The sequence below is a fragment of the Prenolepis imparis genome, unplaced genomic scaffold, assembly GCF_030444845.1.
Source record: "Prenolepis imparis isolate NDT839.2.m4 unplaced genomic scaffold, iyPreImpa1.0 SCAF_12, whole genome shotgun sequence".
Lineage (NCBI taxonomy): Eukaryota > Metazoa > Arthropoda > Insecta > Hymenoptera > Formicidae > Prenolepis > Prenolepis imparis.
This window is the reverse complement of record NW_028141170.1, coordinates 8790421-8811981: the sequence shown is the minus strand read 5'-3', so window position 1 is coordinate 8811981 and position 21561 is coordinate 8790421. Positions and strand designations below refer to the sequence as shown.

The following is a 21561-nucleotide window of genomic DNA, read 5'->3' as shown; positions in this document are numbered from 1 at the left end:
TACTAGACCTCACCTCCGACGAACGCCCAGTAAAGCGCGAGAGCTCTGTGAAGGTGTGTCGTGAAAGAGTTTTTCTGAGGCGTCAGCGATAATTCATTTAAAAGAAAGGATATTGAGAAAAAAGGTCCTCGGAGATCTTCTTCGGCGAATAAACGGAGATCGAGGATCGCGCGAGAGCGAACGCTACTCAGGGGAGGCAAAGTTAAAGGGCGATCGAGAGAAAACGGCGGGTTGAGAGAAGAGACAGCGAAAGGACCGGTCCCGGAAGGAAGGGTAGTGGTCGACGAGGGGTGGAAGAAGAAGGAGTACGAGTAAAGGACGAGGACGACGTGAGGACAGCAGCTGCGTAAGGCGCGAACGGCGGTGGTTGCATTGAAAAGTAGCGGCGTGGTGTCATGAGAGGCGGTCTCACGGTCCGCCCTTCTTATCGGTCCCTCCAAGAGTCATGCATGTCGCGCCCTTCAAACGAGGTAAGTGCGTATTAATCGCCGGAGCAACCCTCTACTCAGGGATTGCTCTCGGCGGTATCGGAGCCGGTTGCATCAACCGGTCGCATAATTTAAGCAAGAGTACCTTCGAAGTTTTGCTCTTCAAAGATTGATTAAATCGCGATTAATTAATAAATTAATATCCGGGAAAATTTTTTTAAATTGTTCTAAATTAATCTACTTTATTTATACCTGTCTCGTAAGAAAGACTATGATGCAATCGGCTATAAGAAATTGTTTATTTATTTTAATGTTTATTCTGGCTCTTTTGTGTATATATATAATTTTTATATATACAATTCGCGAGAACTTTTAAAGAATTTGATATAATAGCGCACTCCCATCTGAAGAAACATTAGCTAGTAATGTATTCTCATTCAAAAAGGAGATTAGATCATTGTGCCATAAACCTTGTTTGATTAATGGTCGCACATTTTGCCGGTATATCCATGATATTCCGGTTCATTTTGTAATGGATACAATTGGCAAGTTTTTTCTGATTACTTGCACTAATTGAATGACCTAGAATGAAGAGCTGTTCGAAAATTTAGAAATAATGAGTGAAAACTGTTTTAAATTAAATTAACCAATCTGCTCTTTTACACTATAATATCTCTACAATATATGATTATCGTGAAAAAGAAGAAAGAATGAATTAAATTACGATTATAAATTAATCAATTTGTTAAAACCAACTTATATTATTTGAGTAATTTATTGCTCAATTACTAATTACTGATTGTATAATATCTACTAATTTTTTGTTGAAAAATTTAGAATTTTGTTATCTCGATTTTGCAAATAGATAAATTGATGACAAAATTATTAATTAAATAATGCGCATGCGTTACATGCGTCATATTATTATCGGAAATTAATGTCCAGCTATTATGCAATATTGCAAAATGCAAAATTTTAATTAACGATTTATTTTTCGAGAAGAGGAAGAGAACGAGATTAATTCTTGTTTAGATTTTTTTTTTTTTAGAACAAGTCAGTTGATACAATTATTTAATGGCAATTTTAAACAAAATTCAAAATTAAGAATTAAATCAAAATTAAAATATTTTATGTGTGCCAAATAAATAAACAAAACAAATATAATAAAAAGAAATCGTTCGCGCATCCCCATTTAGAAGTCGATACCAAGTCGCAGTTAAATCGTTTTCCTTTATCTAAAAATAGCAATGAAAAACGAAAATATCCTTATAAGACTATTCTTATCACACAATTAGAATACCTTACATCTTCGAAATATTATCCGAAGCAATATTATCTCAGTTCTGAGAATATTGTTTGAGATTGCATTGGGGAGACATTCTGCGAATAATCAGGCCTATTAACATCGTAAGAAAAAAAGAGGAAAGTGCATTTGCACTTTAGATTCATAAGAGGAGAGAGAGAGAAACAGAGAGAGAAGAGAGAAGGAAAAAATTTCAATTATAAAATAACTTTCTCGCACAAACACACATAGTTTTTTAAAATATCTTTATTTTCTTTCTTTCGCATCATAAACACGGAGCAGGTAATTTATCTCTCATACCGAATTAGTAACGATCATCTTTTTCCGACTCTAACTAACATTTCGACATTAAGAAACATATTAGGGAGATATTCTTATTAATTATAAAACATGAAGAGTAGTTGAAGGTCAGTGAAATACATGGAAGGTGAAATATTCTTTGTGATCGATGAAATCGGTACCTTTGCACAAACGTTCCTTGCGAGAATAAAAAAATATTTAGGTTTCATACAACCAATTTAGATTTCAATAACCAGTAAAAAAATTGGGTTTTCGTCACATGAAAAAAGATAGTTTTATCGTATAAAAAAATATTCAAACTTTTAATAGAATATATTATAGTCGAATTTATTATAGTCAGCACGAAAGAGATTTAAAAAATCTGCAAAGTATTCTCTTCCACGATAGAGTCAGAAACAAATATTCTTTTTAAAAGAAATAAAGTATAAGAAAGAATAATGAGAACAAAAAAATCATTCTCATATTTTTGTCGATATTCAATGAATAATACAATCTTATTTTATAACTTGTATTATTGTATTTCTAAACAAGAATATGTGGGCGTATAATGAAACTAAAATATCAAGAAAATTTAATATAAAAGTAAGAGATAAAAATAAAATCCAGACATAAATTTGAATAAATTAAATGTTTTGATTTTATTATTAAGTCGCCTTTTTTTAATCAAAATTGAATTTTTGAAAATATTTATTTGGAAAGTGTAAATTTTAAAAAAGAGAAAGAAGAACTTGAATTTTTCGTTTATGCTTTCATATTTTAGCCACTTGGTGCGAGGCGAATATTTTCAGCACCATCTCGAATTGAGCTTGCAATCGAAAGCAATGAATGTTTTGTGTCGCGAACGCGCACTCAAATAAGTTAACAAGTTACGAAAAACCTGTTGGTCGTCCTCGTGGTCGAAATGCTGTGTGCCAAAAAGATGTGTCCGGTAGTTACACTCTCGATCGCTCAAGTCTCAAGAGATGTTTGCTAATTATAAACGTCTCGCCGCCAAACCGCTTATTTCTTCTGTCAATGAAGAATGAGTTTTATGAGGCGTGACTCGGAGGAGTTCACGATTGTCAATCACTTTTAGATGCGACATCATTATGGGAAATTGTGCAATCTTACGCTTGAATTATTTAACGTAACGAGAGAAAAAGAGAGAAAGAAAGAGAGAACATAAAATTAAAATATCAAATAAGTAATTGCAGTAATTATCAAATGAATAATTAATAAAATAGTAGTTATAATCGTAATAGGAATTATAAAAACGGGTTTAAAATGAAGAAGTTATTGATTATAATTGGATTATCGATCATATCAATTAAAAAATTATTAGTTGAACACATCAGATAAAAATAAAATTTGTGTTTTTGTGATACTATTTTTCTTTGAAACATTTTTCGTTTGATATTTTAATTTAATGATTTATTCGTCAATTGATCAATTGATTATAAATATGCGCGCATGTGCACACATATATGTATACACACATACATATGTATATATGTATAATAATGTAATTGATGGATTCCTGTGGCAATGCCAGGCGAAGGTTAATTTCAAAAAATTGCATCTCTAAGTTTATTTTAGAAACTGTCCGAGATGAGACTTTTTATATACGAACGATGATACTCTCTATTTAACCCTTTCGCATCGTCTTACGATGATAAACGATCCGATGTCATACAAATGTCACACATTGTCTTTTTTGCGAATTGCAAAAGATTTTAGATCGTTGCAGGAAAAAAGCACAAGAATATTCTGATCATTACATATATTTATAAAAAATTAACAAAATTTTGAGAAGAATTTAATTTTCGAGTAATTTCTTTGATTAATCTCTCTCTGTGGGCTTGATATTAATATAAGATAATAATATAACCCTATATTAATATCAACTTGATATTAATAACCGTAATATATGATACTATGATTATATTAATAATCGATAGAAAAAAGGCTACACACTGGTTAAGGGGAAATAGCGCGTTATAATCAGACGAATCTGTAGCTGGATTTGGAATCTGGACGGGAATGCGAGGCACGATAATTCAAAATCAGACGAATTTGTAGCTCGAAGCTAACACCGGACACATCCGATAATGATCATTGCATTGAAAGTATCGACCGCTTTCTCACGACTGTTGCAGCGTAATTGTTGCAGGCGCGTTTAACGCGCACGATAAACTCAAGCGACCACTTGCGAGGGCCGCTTAATTCGCGATTAATCATCAATGGAATGATAACAATGCTATCACGCTCTCATTCCTAACGTGCCCTCTCATACTCCCTCTCATATCCTCTGCTTTGGAATTCATCGATTACAAATTCACAATTAACGAATACAAATTTAACGAGGTGCGTTGTTACATTTTACTAATAAGAGTCCATATTTCCCATATATGAAAATAACATTTTCGTGTCGAAATAATTTCGCACATTGTATCTTTTATTTCGCATTTCAATTATACACAGAGAGAATTTTCTCTTAGAATTTACCCTGAAAATCAGGGTAATCGTGAGACAATATGGTATATGGAAAGAATTTTATGAGAATTTCTCTGATTAATATTTATCACAATAAAAATAATAATATATATCACAATAAAATATAAAACATGTTTGAATTAATCAAACATTGGCCTACGATTACTAGGATTTTCGGGGTAAATTCTAAGAGAAAATTCTCTCAGTGTATAAATGTATATATTCAATATAGTACATTAAATTTGCATATGCATTGTGTTTTACTTTTTTTTTTTTAAATGAATTCGATGAAAGTTGATGAAAAGGATGAAAATTGATAGACATCATCGTTACTAGATTCACTCGCTCATAATAAGTTCTGCAAGTTTATATGTATTATAATATGAAGACTCATTTTATCCGTACATGTGTGACCTCTTGCATACCGCAGGAATAGATCTCTGATGTCATTCAAAGTAAAGCTCTCTTTCTACGTCAACGCTTTCCCGATAATGTTAATGGATTTTCTTGCTTACGTTTCGCAACTTTCGCCATTCCTAAACTTCCTAATCTCGACAAATGGATTAATGTGAATATTGTTCAACCCATGGCTAATATAATCCTCATATATTATCGATGGTTTTTTTTTTTTTTTAGAAATAAAATGTTAAGAACGCATTTAGAGCATTAAAATTTAAAATAGAAGCATATTGGATTTCAAATAAAAAATTATGCGAGATCTTTTCACTTCAATGAATAAAATTAAGAAGTAAAGCTAGAGAAGAATATTTTTTTTATTAATTTATATTTATTAATTTATATAGGTTTTGTTTTAAATCGACATTATAATCTACTTCTTTCTCTATTCGCTTCAATATCCTTCTCTTGAAGGGAGATCTTGCTGTGAAATAAAAGATACAATGTTACGAAATTATTTCGACACGAAAATTAGTTATTTTCATATATGGGAAATATGGACTCTTATCCAAAATAAATAAAATATAAAGTTATAGAATATTTTGAGTATCTACCGAATATCTTAAAATATATTATACCGATTAAAATATGTATATTATATTATATTATATCAAGCAATAAGAGTAGTCGATAGAAAAATAACGCGTACGTAAATAAAATTTCTTCAATTTTAACCCCCTGTTTAACAATAAAAATCCTGCGACTACAAAATTTATATTGACTGATGTCACATTGTTTCAGAATTCACGTATGAAAGACAGAATTTATTAGGAATTTATTAATTTATGCTACAACTTATACAAGATACATGTTAGCTTATTGTTAGTGTTATACACATAGTTTAGCTCGTCAACACCTCGTATAAAAAAAACATTTCGCCTTCGACTATATCCATTATGATCAGCCTTGCTTAGATCTCTTCTCTCGACAAGAGGCTACGAGAGTGCTGTCGACTATTGTGCGCTACTTTATTTAGCATACATCCATTGATGAAAAGCGGCGCATGCATGAGTTCGCGTGCAGAGAATGATTGGCTTAAACGGAACATCGTACACTTCTCTCTCATCGTCGCTCATTCTTTCTCTTTTTCTCTTTCTCTCATCTCTCATCTCGATTAAAACTTGTTGAAGAGGTTCGTCTATTTGTGGCTGGTTTTAACACGCCGCATGACCATTTTAATACGTTAAAAATAAGCTCGCGATCGCCCACGTAAACAGATATTCGGCGCGGATCGAATTAAATTTTGAAAAGAAAGTGAGAGATATAACGTCACAGACAGAAGTCATTGGATCGCATCTTCGTGTCGGTATTCAACATCAGATCACGCTAATCGTGCACATGAATTTCATTTGCGTAGTTTGTCAGGTGAGAATCGTAAGTTTTTAAATTGTTAAAAAATTTCGAAGTCGGAGACGTTAGAAATTTTTAGCAATTAATTATTGATACTTACCATTTATTATTATATTAATTTATTTACAAAAATATGGAAAATTTAATATTTTATTCTATTATAATACATATAAAATTACGCACAAAAAAATGAGTGATTTAATAATCACTAATTTTCTTATATTATATATCACTATATTTATATTTTATATAGTTTTATTAAGAAAATGTAATTATTAAATAATGAAATGAATAATTATAAATGATAAAATTTGAAAAATATTAGATATTCCATTTTTTTGCAATGTATGTAAGTCATTGCGTAATAGTCAACTTATCCTGATGCGTAATTACTACATTAACACATTCGTGAGGCAATACATAGGCGCGTAAGCGACGAAAGATCGAGCAAATCGATTTCACCTCATTCGTGTTTAATGTTGTTGACACACGTAACGAGGTGTGGATATTTTTAAAACGTATCTGTGTAAAATAGAAAAGAGGATATGTTGCGTGTGCTCCAGAATTTCTCTCTCTTTCTCTCTTTGGTGTTTCTCTGATTTCACGAGATGACGCAATTCCACACAGCCTCCTCTGTATTTACTCTCATATTGCATAAATCACCCTACAAAGGGCAAAATGTTTAAACGAGATAAGAAGGATGTAGAATTTATTCGTGACAAGTTTAAAAAAAAAAATTAACAATTTTAATTGGAGTATCAATATTAGAATATAATGATATAGATATAGATATATTAATAAATTTTTTTAAATAAAAATTTATAAAAATTATTAAAAATTTGCAAATAGTGCATGTTAATGTGTACGAATTAATTTCATGGGATGTTTGATCATAATGCTTAGCTTTCTCTTGAACCTTTGCATAGTTTATGCAGTTTCTGACTTGTAATACCCTTCCGTTAATCATAATCGATCGGTTCAATTATGTACTCTATTTTAAACTTTATCTTCAACGGAATTTCGAGGTAAATTCAGTTATTTATCAAAGTTGATAGTTGAAAGATTATAGAAGTATGTTCTTTTTCTTTTCTTTAATATAATATGTATAATCAATAATTAAAAAAAAAAAATTATTTCAAATTTTACAGAGTTTTGGGCAGCGTATTCTATCCTATTTTGAAATATATTTCACATACATAGAAATATATTTCATATAGAAATATATTTCACATAGAAATATATTCCAGAGTAGGATAGAAAAGAATATGCAGCCTGAAATTTGGAATAAATTGTGTTTTAATTATTTATTTTATGTCAAAAAAAAGAAGAAATCACATTTCTGTAATCTTTCAAACTTTGATAAATAATTAAATTTAAAACCTTGAAATTTCGTTGAAGGTTAAGCTTAAAATTGAGTACATAATTAAAACGATCGATTATAATTAACGAATATTACGAAGAGTATTATAAGTCAGAACTATATAAACTATGCAAAGACTCGAGAGAAAGCGAAGTATTATGATCAAGCATTCCATGAAATTAATTCGTACATATTAATGCACTGTTTGCAAATTTTTAAAAAATTTCTATTTACAAATTCTTATTTTTAAAAATTTAATGATACTGTAGCTGTATCATATACATATTTTAATATCTGATATACCTAATTATAATTTCTTTCTGCAAGAAATCTTTGCAATTTTTTTCTCGATTTTTGAGACAATATGTTTTTACATTGCACAGCAAAAGACTTTTGAACGGAAAATACTAAACGAGACAGGTTATACGATCGTTTATGCATATCGATCGATAGAGAAGGCGAAACGAATAATGCAACCAACACCCACAGTCGTCGTTAAAGTAACGCATCAAATCGCGAAACGAAAACAATCTTAAGAAAAAAAATATATTTCCGGCATAATATTTATAGTATTTAAAATACCAACTCAATATTATCAAGTACCTTGATATCGGTTACTGAAGTCACAATCTTCCAATTCATGTCCATATCTATTCTTTTCTACTCATGCTAGAATACTTATAATTACGTGTTTGAAGTTAAAATAATTTGCATATATTTCTGGAATGTATTCAACTACAGATGTAGTTTCATAAAATGTCATAATGATTTTCAAATTCTCAAACAGTTCGGATTTGTACGATTAATCCTAAAATTAATCATAAAATATTAAGAAATATCTAATGAAAGAGAAAAACGGGGATTAAATTTTATATATTCTATTTTTTCTTATATTTTATTTATTTAATATATTGAATAAATTACGTTACATTAATTACATTAATTTTGTGTAATTATATTATAAAATCATTATATATCATAACACATATATTAATCTTATAATTTATAATTTATAAAAAATGTAATCTTTTTTAATTATACCGGAACGTATAATTTAATTTAATTAAAATATTATAAAAAATTATATATTTACTAAATTAAGAACAAATATATATTATAGGATAATGTTTATAACAAATTTAATGCGCGTGACGTAATTTTAAGCGTGATATACACAATGCAAAGCGCATTAGCAGCTTAAGTAACAACAGATTCAAATTACCGCGGTGAGACGATCTTTTGAATAGATTTTAAACGAAATCTTTTTGAAAAAAAAATATTTGTAGACTGCGAAACATGTCTCGTCAATATTGAGAAACTTAATAAATTTTGCAGTATTCAAGACGCGATGTGTAATAGGCTTTTCGTTTTAACGAATAAATTATGATAATTATATATAATTTGCCATCAATTAACTCAAATATTTATAAATTTGCTTTTTGAAAGGATGTAATTTCGCGGCAGAAATATTTCTACCTTGAAGTTAAGTTGATTGTTCTGCAAACGACAAGGAATTTACTTTAATATTATGTGAAGAAATAATCTTATCTTTAAAAAAAATTTTAGTTGCAACTTGTTTAACTTATTGTTAATTTGCAAATTGGGATTATTATATGCGTTTAAAAAACGACATTTATGTAAATTTCTTATATAAAATGTTAAATTTATAATTGTTCGCAGCCGGGTGGGAAGCAACAGAGATACGTGATAAAAAATTATATTTTTTTAAAAGAAACCTAGTATTTCTCTTAGTGTTAGATAAATATACCAAAAAATAAATACACTAAAAATATACTTTAAATATATACTATTAATTTATATGTTTTAATATTAATATTTGCAGCCATATCTTACAACTACAATAATATGTTTGTTTTTTGTTTATTTTTCATATTAATAATAAACATTTTTTCATTTGTATAACATATTATACATTGTATATTCTCTTTAAAATGTTATATCAAATTTGAGAGACATTGAGGGTTTCTTGTTTAAGTTTTTTTTTCTTTTTGTGCAAAAAATTTTTCATATCACGTTTCCATCGATGCAAATCGTATTATGTAATCTGCATAGAGAATGACGTTTCGATCGTAACGTTTTTTGTTCATTAATTTACTCTGACCGCGCAAATTATACAAAAAAATTATGTTGAAAATAAAAAATGACCCAAATGGGAAGTGACCTTATCGCATTAACGCTAATTATTTTTCGCGCATGGGAATAAAGAAATCTACTGAGAATTATAATTAGAAATATCTTATATCTTTGTCATATATATATGTTCCAGAAATATCCTTAATATTCTATCTCTCTATTAATTAAAATTACATATATAAAAAGAGATTAATTAAAAGAGATTAATTAATATTGTCCAAAAATTGATAAAAAGAGATTAATTAATATTTCCAAAAATTGAAAATTACTTTTTGACAAGATTTATTATTTCTAAACATAATCTTTATCAAAGAATCATAAATTTCTCTCTATTGTACTTTCCATTAAATTAAATTAGAATTTAATTTTGTATAATCTTTTTTTCTATAATATCTCAAAATAAATTTATTCATGTGCGCGAGCGTGTAATATATTTATGTAGTGTTCTCTAATTGCATCCTAACATGTTATATTTTTCTTGGAAAAAAAAAAAAAAACGTTTTTGTCTATCTTCGAAAGATCGATTATAAGAGTTATTATCCTCCCCTTATCTTCGTTTAATTTTGAATTTCTGTGAAAAACGATAAGACGAATATAACGTAACGACGTTTTTCCAACGACGAAGATTTCTTACGATCGACGTGGCCTTGTTCATGAAACGCACTACAACAATTCCGACACTTTCCGACACCTCCGCAAACGGGAACCGTTCCGCACGCGCTTCAAATTAAGGGCAATTGGATCATTGTGACACTTTACTATGAATGGTTATGGTTATTAATGCAATTTGACCTGTGGCAGCATGTTAATATTACAAAACACGTGTCGTTTCAACCTGGTATTATGTATCTCTCGAGATATATGCATATATAACGAAGTTACACGACATAATTGCATAGTATTATCTATGTTAAAATTAATATTTGCTCTAATTGAATTTGAAACAATGCGATTAGTCGAATGCAAATTTCTATTATTAATTAATTAATATATTTAATTGTACGACTGGAAAGAGAGAGTGAATTTTTAAAGCTTTTAGAAGTTAAAAGCCGAAACGAGGAGTTAGTCCCATTTTGATCTAAAAAAGTATCTGTAATTAAGAATTAAACTTAAATATTTTGAAACACATTACATAGAATACATTATAGAATATATTAAGAATATATTATATAATTAATTATAGGTCATTTTATAATATTTGCCAATGATTTTTAATAAAGTGAAATTAAAGATAAAAGTAGTTAGAGAATTAAGTGGTAACATCGCGTTATGATCAGACGTCAAATTCTACGCGCAAAAACACAAGAGGCATTTATTAAATATTATATTGTGTATATATATATATATATATCTTTTTTTTTTAATTATATACATATACATATATATTTCATTTGTTCTTGCCCTAATAAAGATACTCTTTTAGTTACTTGTGCAACTTAGATAACGCGTCTTTCGGAACTTCTCAAGTTTTTTAAATACTTTTTTATTTTTATTTTTATTTTTATTTTTATTTTTATTTTTATTTTTATTTTTATTTTTATTTTTATTCCTTTAGACGAGTCTTGCATTTAGATACATGCTGAACTTGAATTATATTTACTTCTTTTATTTAGCTGTCTCTTTCTTGATACCATTTATATTAACGGCGCCGTCGACGACGACTATTACTCCGATTATGTTGGTCGATGAACGCCATCCAATCTGTTATTTTGTTGTCGCATGTGTGTTACGGTTGCGTCGTATCGGGTTACTACTTCGCAGAATTTTGTAATTCAATCTAATCTAATTCGTGTCACGTTGACACGAAGAACAATAATCGCCGCGTCAAGAAATCACCAGCTTTCGCTTCATCCCGCACCGTCGTCCCTCATCATCGTATTCGTCGTCGTTTAAAGTCATTAAAAGCGCATGTATGAACGCATCGTCGGCAATTACATCGTTAAACAATACGCCGGAATATCGGTCGCTTTTAAATGAGCCTGGATTACGAGGTTGTGTGATCCTACGATGATGATGACGACGACGACGACTAGAAGGAATTGCGACGCAATTTCCACTTTGTTGTCACTTGTCGATGATAAATTTCGCGTCGCGACGAAAATAAAAAAATGCTCACGTCATTGAGAATTAATCAGCGTAATGAAGATCTAATGATATATATTTTTTAATGAATATCCGAGAATGTGTAACGCTATTTTTAACTCTTTGAGAAATTTGTATTTGTTGAAATGTCAGATGCCGCTCCTGTCAACAAGTCAAAGATATATCATCGTATCATTGCTTATTCTGATCGATCAACCTCTTTCTACTATTATTGATCATTAAATGCAACTATACCTTTTGCAAATATATATATATATATATATATATACTATATATATATATCACCTCGGTACATCAAAATAAGTTTATATTAATTGAATACGAGCATATATAAAATTATCTCTCCCTAATATCAGTTTTGTTTAGTAGTCTTATTGTGTCGTTATATTTAGTATTTACCTACATGCGCATTCATTGTTATACATCACTCCCTCATTTTGCATGTGGAAGCGCCACTAGGCGAGTTGGCAATTGCTACAATGGCATTAATAAAATTGCGAATGGTGCAACGACAGGGATGAATATGAGGCAACGACGGGTAAAATCAGTTTGCGATGCCAACTGAAAAATATGCTGTCGAAAATGTAAAACAGAGAATCGAAGCGATAATTTATAACCACGCTGATGCATTAGTATGACTAAACATCGAATAATATTCTTAATACGATATTTTCAGCGAGATATCTCTACAAAAACCTTGTTTGCGCTTTATTTCGCTCTCGGAGAGATGTGAAAAAAAAACTGACACTTAAATATTATAATTACGTCTTAATTATTAAATTACGTAATGTCGAAATTTACGTAAACGAAAACTAATTTATAGAGAGGATGATATTTACAAACATCTATCTGAACTATGAAAAAACTAACAAACCAACTTGCTGTTATATAAATTGAAAAAGTGCGGTCTGACTAATTCAGATCGCTACTACTCGCGATTTTTCAACACATTTAACCGTAAATCCGAGCGGTTGTATTCTATTTTTTTTTTTTTTTTTTTAATAGAAAAATCTCAGTTTATATTATACTCTTAGGAATTATATAAACTAAATATTCATGTATACAAATATACATATACATGAATACAAATATATATACAAGCACGAACGATAATACATAATTTATAATTGTTTTTTTTTTTTTTTATATATAAAATGGAGAGTTATCTTTGATGTGTATAAAGTATCCCACATCTTTGCTATGTTAATTAAAGTTCTAACAGCTATAACAACAGAAGACTTAATGAAACGTTAATTAAGTGTTAGACGAGAATTTATCCCACTTTTGCTGTAACTTGTTATAAAATTAATTAATTAAAGATATACTAATTAAATAATTGAGAAGAACTAATAATTAAAGTAAAAATCTATAACTTAATCTTATTTTATTTTTTTCTGTTTTTATTTTTCGCGAGGAATAAATTAATTAATATAATTCATTTTATTATATGGGAGAAATAAATATAAAGAATTCTCAAGCGATTTATTCACAAATTTGCACGTGTGAATAGTATTTCTCATAATTCTATTTGATGTAATAGTGTATGTGTGTGTGCATTTTGAGTCTTCGGATCTATTATTTTTCACGATCCCGATCTTGCTCTGAAATCGATTTTGAAAAAAGTTTTGTTGCTCTCTTATTGCTAATAGTCGACTTATATAATATTATCAACGATTCTTTCGAATTCTATAAAAAATTATCTTTTTCTCTCTGATTATCCTCTTAGACATTCTCTACGTAGACATATAGTCTGTTGGGTCGAAAATTACTCGGTAGAATTTCAAAGAATTCCAATTAGCTTTGCGATGTTCAGTAACAAGTTGCCGTATAATTACAATTGCCGAAGGATGCTTAATCGATTAATTGTTTAACAAATATCATAATGCACATGATTGCACAATTTTAATTTACACAATTATTTATTATTTTATCTCCAGAAATAATCAATCTTTATAAAGTTTGAACTCTTTGCAAGAGAGAGAAAGAGAGAGAGAGAGAGAATTCATTAATTGCATGAGTTAATATTATACGATACGATATTCGTTATGATAAAGTAATCTTATTTGTTATAAGCTTATACTGATAAAAATTTAGTAATGTTGTATTATATAATTACGCAAAAAAATATATATGATATAATATTATATTATATTATATTTATATTTTTTATTTTGTTCAATAAGATATTATTATATTATTATATTGATTATTAAATCTGAGAGGAGCTATCGAAGGGAGTTTATCCTTTCTAAGCCTTTCAGAAAAATACTCTTTTCGAAATAACTGTCTATACGTTGTCTCCTTTTCTAACAATGATATTGCGCCCTTTCTCGAGGATTATATGCTTGTTTACTCGTCTGCCGATGAAAAAAACGTACTTTTATTAGATTTCATTTTTTAAGCTGATTCCTAAAACTCAATAAGTGCCGTGTCCCTCTTCATATTTTAAAAGACTCCGGCGCTTGTATATGAAAGGATTCAAATATTTCAAGAAATTATAAAGCCATAAATTTATATTTAATTTTTTAAATATAATATCTTTTTTTATAACTAATTATATTATTATAAAATTTTTCGTGCAATTTTCTCCCACGCTTCTTTCCCGGCAGTTTTCTTTAAAAAAAAATAGTAATAAGTCTTAATCTTGTTTAAACTTGAACGATCTATTTGAATAAAATCTCATTTTGATACTTAATTACGATGTAATGTTGAAAATAAAAATTTATCATAGGATCTGCATATAATTTTCTACGAAACCGCCCATATGATCATCGCGTTAAGCGCGCTTTAATGATGCGGCAAATGGTGTTGATGCAATCGACTCGACTGGTCATGCATTTCGCGATATCGCGCAATTAATTTGCACGGATTCGGATATATACATACACGTGTGTACACGTGCGCATAAAGTCCTAAATAATATGCATATTGTTCAAGCGCTCTATTGGCATAAGAGCCGTCTCTCGTTAGCATCGAAGAGAGGGAGATTTCCACGTTTTTGGATCGCGTGACCAAAATACGCAGCTGTCATTTGAAATAATCAAGTCAGATTAAGTCGAGCGAACTGCTACGTGAAAATGTTGACGACCAAAATCATCGCTCAGAAATATACGCAGAATATTTGCGGATCGTGCTGCGAAAGTAGACAAAACTTTATGATTCACAATAATGTTCTAAATAGTCTCAACAATCACATAAGCATTTCTATTGATGATTGAGGAAAATTAATTTTTCCATGCAGTTTATTTTCGCGAATATTAATTGCGCATTTTTAATTCAAATATAATAAAGTTATTCTCTTCTAAAAAGAGTTAAGCTATAAAAATTAGCCATCATAATTAAATTTTAGCTGTCCCTATATTACACCTGAAATTTAGTTATCATGTCTAAATTTTAGCTATGATAGCTAATATTTTTTTAGCCATAGGATTCTCCGTTAAACTATAGATAAGCGGCGTTAAATAGGATAAGCTCCCTTAGATAGCTCCTTTCAGATTTAATAATCAATATAATAATAATATGTTATTATTGAACAAAATAAAAAATATAAATATCGTAAGCTAATATTATAATATAATATCACATATATATATTTCTTTTTACATAATTATACGATGCAACATTACTAAATATTTTTCAAGCTTATAACGAATAAGATTAATTTATCATAACGAGTATCTTATAATATTAGCTCATGCAATTAATGAATTTTCTTTTTCTTTTTCTTATGCAGAGTTCAAACTTTTTAAAGTATAGGGACAGCTAAAACAACTAATATAGTGGCTAATTTTTTTCCGTGTACGCACATATATCACATTCTCTCTATCCGCTCGTTAATTCAGAACAGAATTCGGATTTCGCGAGCGAAGCACGCCGAAGTTCATATAGGAATGCGGAGCATTTGCGTATTCGATGAGATCGATAGAGCGAAGCGGTAGCACCGAACAGAGGTCACCTTGAGGAAAGAGAGGAAAAGCGCGCACATGCTTCGTGCTTCGAAATTCTCGCACCGCCATGTGATGATGATGATGATGCCGGCAAATTTCGCGCGCATTTTCACGTTATTTATCTCGACGAAAGAGGGGCCGGCTCTCTTGCTGGCCTTTCTGGCGCGCTGCCACGCGAACTATTACGGTCGCGGCGGCACGGCGACTCGATGATAATAATAATATGATATAATCGTTGTCACGTGGGGATACGCGAGATTGGCCCCGGCACGAGGAAGTCCACCGAGTCCACATCGTTTACAGTCCCAGTCACGAAAGGGATGCGGCACAAGCCGGTTGGTTTTCTCGTCGCGCGTCCACTCTCGAGTGATTATCCGCATCCGTCGATTTGCTCGTTTACGACACCCGGTAAATTTATGGCAAATTTATCGCCATTAATATAAAATATAATCGTAACAAAAGAAGTTCCAACAGATTTAAAAAATGTCCCAAAGTTGTCTCTTTAAAAGATCGTCGAAGCGAGTGTATTTCTTACATCGCGGAAATAATTATTCGTACTTGTCTTCTAATTTAAAAAATATTTTAAACTACATCAAACTACATTAAAATGTTTTAAACAACATTAAAAAAATAAAATACCATTTAAGTGTACGAATATATTTGCTAATCAACTGTTAATTTAATAAAAATAATCGCATAACGGAAAACTTTAAATCTTAGCAAATTACTTCTTGGTGAAAATTATTCTTTATTTAATTTTATATTTATATATTTAATTTTCCTTATAATTTCCTTTTAAATAAAATTACTTTATTATAGACTTGCGCACTTATCGCGCACTTTATTATAGACGTGCGCACTATAGTTAGTAATAAAATAATCGTAATAAAAAATTCTTGAATCACCAACACTGCAAATAATTGCAATAGATTGTAAAATGATTCGTCTGGCTAATATCATAAAAACATGGCAATCATAGTTCTCGAGAGATCAGAGTCAAAAGTAGTTCTCGCGTTTATGTAAGGAACGGCGGAGTTCGAAATTATTTCGAGCCCAGCATGCGAATTATACACGAGAACAGACCACGTGGTCCAAATCCACCTCGCCGGGTGGCTCTAAACTTAGGAGTCCGCACAAGCGTAACAAGTCCCGTTCGATTTATTCCGCGCTTTTATTACGTCTTCTTGCTCATCTCTTTCTAGAAACACGTAAAAAAAATGGGAATCTACGAATAAAAAATGCGACAATTAATGTTCATTAAGATCATTATATAAACTTATTAATTTCCTCAAAGTTTCCTGTTAATTGCTGCATGATATTTTTGTACCTCGAGCACGTGGATTTGTTTCATTGCGTTCATCGAACTTTTGTATATATGTCGACCAGCACGCCTATCGATTGCATCTATAAAGCACCAATCGCGATGTTTCCTACCCTATCGCGGTGTTTCCTAAACGGTAATATTCCTTGGAACGCTGGAGTCCCGCCCAATGACTTTAGATAGGTAGGATTTCATCCGGTCAGCTCGGTTATTCTGATCTACTGCCGATCTAATTTTAGGGCTCGGCTAAAAGGACATGATTGGAATAGAGTTGCAACGAGCTTTGTGGTCGAAATGAATTGCGAAACATTGCTGTGCCTTGAATCGTATTCCATTATGAAAGAGTATGAACAAAATATCATTTATCAGATCGTAATATGCACTTCGTCCAATTGGTTTCCATTACTTATATTGTATTAGAAAATAAGAAAAGATCGACCACAAATATTATTTGGGAAAAAGCTTTTAGAAATAAAAAATTAATAACGTTAATGCGTTGTTTGCGACCCTTCCGAAACCCTCCCTTACGGAAATTCTTCCCTCCTCTAACTAGAATGAATGATTTAAAAGATGGAAATCGATTTAATATATCGAATCGCTCTACTTTTTTATGGAATAGCTAAGCTTGTGTGGCTAATAGCCTCTGTGAAGTTTACTACTTTATAAAACAAACGAATGATCTGTTGTCGCTTTAAGAAGCGGAAAACTTTATTGTTCGAACTTTGACAGAATAAAAATATTTTATTTATGAAGATATATATATATATATATATATATATAAAATCTATAAAACTTTTTCATATATATGTATATATTGCGCTCTTTTATTTTTTGATTTTTTTTTTAATTACAGGAGTTTAATCGATCAAAAAACTTTTAAGAATGTCTGAAAAACTCAGTAAATATATCTCAAACGTTAACTACTTTATTTAAACGAAGCAACATTAATGAAGAAGATAATGAGATTATATTATTTGTCGAAATAATTCTACAAGAACGGAGTTAATTCTGTCAAAATAAATGAGGATTAATAAAGTTTAACCTTAGCTAATTTCGACGTACATATGAACAAACCCTGAAATAAAAATTATAATATTTTTATGATAAATATCGACTCGATATAATCATGTTAAATAAATCTAATTTATACATACTTTTAATAGAGACATCTCAATTATAATAATTATATAATTTAATGTGTATATATTTAATTGTATATTTAAAACATTTATCTGTAATTAAAACAGTATAATTTTATTTTATGCTATTTTATCACTATTTTATCATCATTTATTTTTTTACGTTATTACACTTCTAGCAAAGGGTACGCTTTATTAATTTCCAGTGATATATTCAATCTTTTTTTTTAATCATTGAATATATATAAATAACACAGAGAGTACCTGATCGATTAGACAAAATGTATTTTTCTTTCTAGCTACCGTGGGACATGATCCGCAGACGAGTAACGGCAGTCAGCCGCAGCTTCAACAGCAGCAGCTACAATCTGGGGGATGGCTGGGGGGCGGTGTCAGTGACACTAGCAGCGGACTGGTCTGCCGATCAGGGAAATCGATCAACGGCAGCGGCAAACCGTCGTTATGTCATAATCCTCAACAACAGCAACAACAGCAGCAACAACAAGGCCAATCTGGGGGTGTGGGGGATGACGAAGACGGGGGTGGAGGGAGCGGAGGGCTGGAGGGGACGGACGCAGAGGCGAACGACGCTGTTCACCTCAAGAGACGGGTGGGACTCGTCAGTGGGGTGGCTCTAATCGTCGGCACGATGATCGGCTCCGGGATCTTCGTGTCGCCGTCGGGTCTGCTGCTGCGTACCGGCAGCGTCGGCATCAGTTTCGTCGTGTGGACCACGTGCGGTCTGCTAAGTCTGTGCGGCGCCCTCGCCTACGCCGAGCTGGGTACCATGAACACGAGCAGCGGCGCCGAATACGCGTACTTCATGGACGCTTTCGGCGCGCCGCCTGCCTTCCTCTTCTCCTGGGTGTCCACCCTGGTGCTCAAGCCGTCGCAAATGGCAATCATCTGCCTGTCGTTTGCCCAGTACACCGTCGAGGCGTTCACCGTCGATTGCGAACCGCCCGATCAAGTAGTCAAGGTCGTCGCCCTGCTGGCGATCGTCTCGATACTCTTGATCAATTGTTACAGCGTCAATCTGGCCACCGGTGTGCAGAACGCCTTCACCGCCGCTAAGCTGATGGCGATACTCGTGGTGATTGCCGGCGGTTCGTACAAGTTGATACAGGGTAACACGCAGCATCTGCAAACGGCGTTCAAAACCATCGACGGCAGCACCATCAACATCGGCCGCCTCGCCACGGCGTTCTACACCGGTCTCTGGGCCTACGACGGCTGGAACAATCTCAATTACGTGACCGAAGAGATCAAGAATCCTTCCAAGAATCTGCCCAGGTCCATCATGATCGGCATACCGCTCGTCACGCTTTGCTACGCGCTGATCAACGTATCTTACCTGGCGGTCATGTCGCCAACGGAAATGATCGAGAGCGAGGCTGTGGCCGTGGTGAGCACTGACGTGTCGACAAAAAAATTCTTTCGCAACGATAAAGATTATTTTTAAAAGCGGTAACAAATTAATAGGAGCACAGAATATACATCATGTTTTTCAATTTTTTTCAATATCGCATTAGAAGTTGAGTCGTAGAATAATTTAGAGATAACAGAGATGGCTTGTCAAATCTGAATATTTAGGATATCGATGCTCCGATTAATTCATTATTGCTACATTCTGATCATTCCGATGGATTAATTAAATCTTTGGTGTTTTGCAGACGTTCGGCAATCGGATACTGGGCATGATGGCATGGTTGATGCCACTTTCCGTAGCGATTAGCACATTCGGGTCCGCCAACGGCACCCTATTCGCCGCAGGCAGGCTCTGCTTTGCCGCATCGCGAGAGGGTCACCTGCTCGATTGCTTAAGCTACGTGCACGTGCGACGCTTCACTCCTGCCCCAGGCCTCATCTTCCATTCCCTCGTAGCAGGTATTACACTGCCAGTCCTAAACTCTCTTCCAGATCGTTTCTTAGACTTCTTTGAATATCCTAATTAATTTTTAAACCCTTTAAAAATTTTTATTACATTTGAGCTCTTATTTTATATAATATTTATATATGATGGATATTCTCACCAAGATGAGATTGTCGCTATATATCAATCGTGTTGACTTCAAAATATCTAAAAGTACTAAGCCAAGTCATTGATTTCGCAGGCGCGATGGTTCTCTCCGGCAATATCGACTCGCTGATCGATTTCTTCTCATTCACCGCATGGATATTCTACGGCGGCTCGATGCTAGCTCTGCTAGTGATGCGGAGGACCAGACCGAACCATCCGCGACCGTACAAATGTCCGCTAGTGATACCTGTGCTTGTGCTCATCATCTCTGCATATCTCATAGTAGCGCCGATTATCGAAAAACCGCAGATTGAGTACCTGTACGCGGCCGGCTTCATCAGCGCAGGCATGCTCGTCTACCTCCCGTTCGTAAAGTTTGGATACGTGCCCAAATTCATGGGTGAGTATACGTCGTTACACAGTTAAAATAAAATCCGCGCCGTAGAGTTCAAAGACGTTCGAACATTTCATAATGTAGGGCATCTTGTATTAGTTATTATCTGATTTTAAATTCAAATAAACTCAAATAAACTTCTGGAAAAAGAATAGAAATATTTGTCAATAATTAAAATTCTGAGTCTGAAATTTTAAATGTTTAAAGAGTCTGAAATTGAACTCAAGAAAGTCTAGAGAATTCTTCGAAAAATCTCAGATTGAAATTAAAGCATAGAAATGAATCTCTCGCACGAAAAGTCTATATGAAAAACTATTAAAATTTTAGAAGTTTGAAAACTTTAAAAGAGAATCTAAGACATATATTAAGAGAAAGAAAGAAAGAAGGAAAGAGAACTATTTAAATTTCAAGAAATTGCAGGTTGAAATTCTCACTAAAATTAAAGTTTAATATTCAGAAAATTTTTTATTTTTCTACTATACTTCTGCATGCCTTTAAATTTCCTATTGAATGCTGGTGTCTGTTTTCTGATTGCAGAAGGTGTCAACGCTTTTATGCAAATGTTACTAGAAGTGGCTCCAACGGCGGTTGCCTTCGACTGATTTCGAGAGGTACAATTCTCCAGATCAATATACAGTTCTTTAAAATGCCGAATCATTCCATTATGGCATTGCGCGAACTGTATATACCTGAATAACCCTATTTTAAATACATACAGACGAGAGCGTTATATATCCTATATTACAAAGCTCAAAGCTGGCCCAAAAAAAAGAAATCCATAAAAAAAAATATATATATTATATAAAAATATATA

General features: G+C 32.1%; 1 protein-coding gene across 2 annotated transcripts; it reads left to right on the top strand.

Annotated features, from left to right (window-relative positions):
• The first annotated feature begins 23 nt into the window (after positions 1 to 23).
• Positions 24 to 21401, top strand: LOC145944054 (b(0,+)-type amino acid transporter 1). Of its 2 annotated transcripts, none has more exons than XM_083052056.1 (5): positions 24 to 470; positions 18633 to 19738; positions 20007 to 20220; positions 20448 to 20753; positions 21285 to 21401. In XM_083052056.1, exons 1-5 carry the CDS (start codon positions 446 to 448, stop codon positions 21347 to 21349), a joined length of 1716 nt encoding a protein of 571 aa, XP_082908182.1. In that variant the 5' UTR covers positions 24 to 445; the 3' UTR covers positions 21350 to 21401. The 2 variants fall into 2 exon arrangements, with proteins under 2 accessions (XP_082908182.1, XP_082908183.1); XM_083052057.1 differs by lacking the exon at positions 24 to 470 and adding an exon at positions 16169 to 16281.
• The last annotated feature ends 160 nt before the right edge of the window (positions 21402 to 21561 follow it).